The sequence below is a fragment of the Tigriopus californicus genome, unplaced genomic scaffold, assembly GCF_007210705.1.
Source record: "Tigriopus californicus strain San Diego unplaced genomic scaffold, Tcal_SD_v2.1 Contig640, whole genome shotgun sequence".
Lineage (NCBI taxonomy): Eukaryota > Metazoa > Arthropoda > Copepoda > Harpacticoida > Harpacticidae > Tigriopus > Tigriopus californicus.
The window spans coordinates 1-992 of record NW_026738959.1 but is presented as its reverse complement, the minus strand read 5'-3'; the positions used below and the strand labels follow the sequence as shown (position 1 = coordinate 992).

Below are 992 nucleotides of genomic sequence, written 5' to 3'. Positions count from 1 at the left end.
AAAAGCCAACAAGAACTCCAAGGGCGATTCCGCATCCGTTTCAAAGTACGGCAAATGATTGCGCAGATTCACATCCGCACCCCGCTCCAAAAGCAGGCGGACCAGGCCAAAATGCCGGGTCAATCCGTCCCAATCCAGGTAATCCCGTTCTCGACCTAATATCATCAGATTCAACGGGATATTGGCGCCTCGACCCGCATTCAGAAACTCGGGATCCGTGGCCGTGGCGATCAGACGCTCGGCCATTTCAAAGTCCTGATTGCCAATGGCTCGAGTCAAGGCCGATTGATTGACGGCCATGATAGCGCCGAATCGAATCCGGGGCGGGTGCGGAGCGGCTACCGCTGCGGCCAATTCGGGCGGGGTTAAGGGCGAGTCCGGATGATCAATCACGGGCCAAGGCGGTGAAGCGGCCAACGGTCGGATCGGATCCAAGACAATGCGGTCAATTTCGCGTTGGAGCGAGGGTGAAGGTGGGCTAGCCGGGTGGGCGGGTATCTCTTGGAGTGGTCCGCCGTAGGCCAGATTGGCACTGGCCTCCAGCGACACGCTCTCCTCGGCGATGATATCGGCCGGGGCCGAGGGCGGGGCGGTGGCCATGGTCGGTCTAGTCTGGCGGCTGAGCGGCTGAGCGGCTGAGCTGCTGAGCGGCTGAGCGAGTGAGGGCGCGAGTCACAGGTTCAAGGCTATGTGAGTACAGTGTGTAGGCATGTTGGCGAGGACGAGGGCTCTGACGGTTCTTGGGCCTCTTGGGGTTGGGGGGGTCAGTTTTTCTTCCAGGGCCCAAGTTGTTGTTACGAGTGTATTTCTACTCTAATGAGCGGATGAAGCAAAAAAAAAGACACGGGAGGTTGCCACCTTTGATACGCTTTTGATACGCACCGCCCTTGACCCTTGACTGGCCCGGGTTGAGGCGCGGACCAACATCCTTCACTAATGAGCTCAGAGCGAAGTCGGGGATTCTCGCACTTGAACCTTGATTTGGTGAGTCC

General features: G+C 58.5%; 1 protein-coding gene across 1 annotated transcript; it reads right to left on the bottom strand.

Annotated features, from left to right (window-relative positions):
* LOC131892583 (uncharacterized) lies at positions 1-935 on the bottom strand (the record flags this gene model as incomplete). The annotated part of the gene is given in 1 exon segment (XM_059242389.1): positions 1-935. A coding segment is annotated over 1 exon segment (600 nt), but the record flags the coding sequence as incomplete, so codon positions are not given.
* Between the last annotated feature and the right edge of the window lie 57 nt (positions 936-992).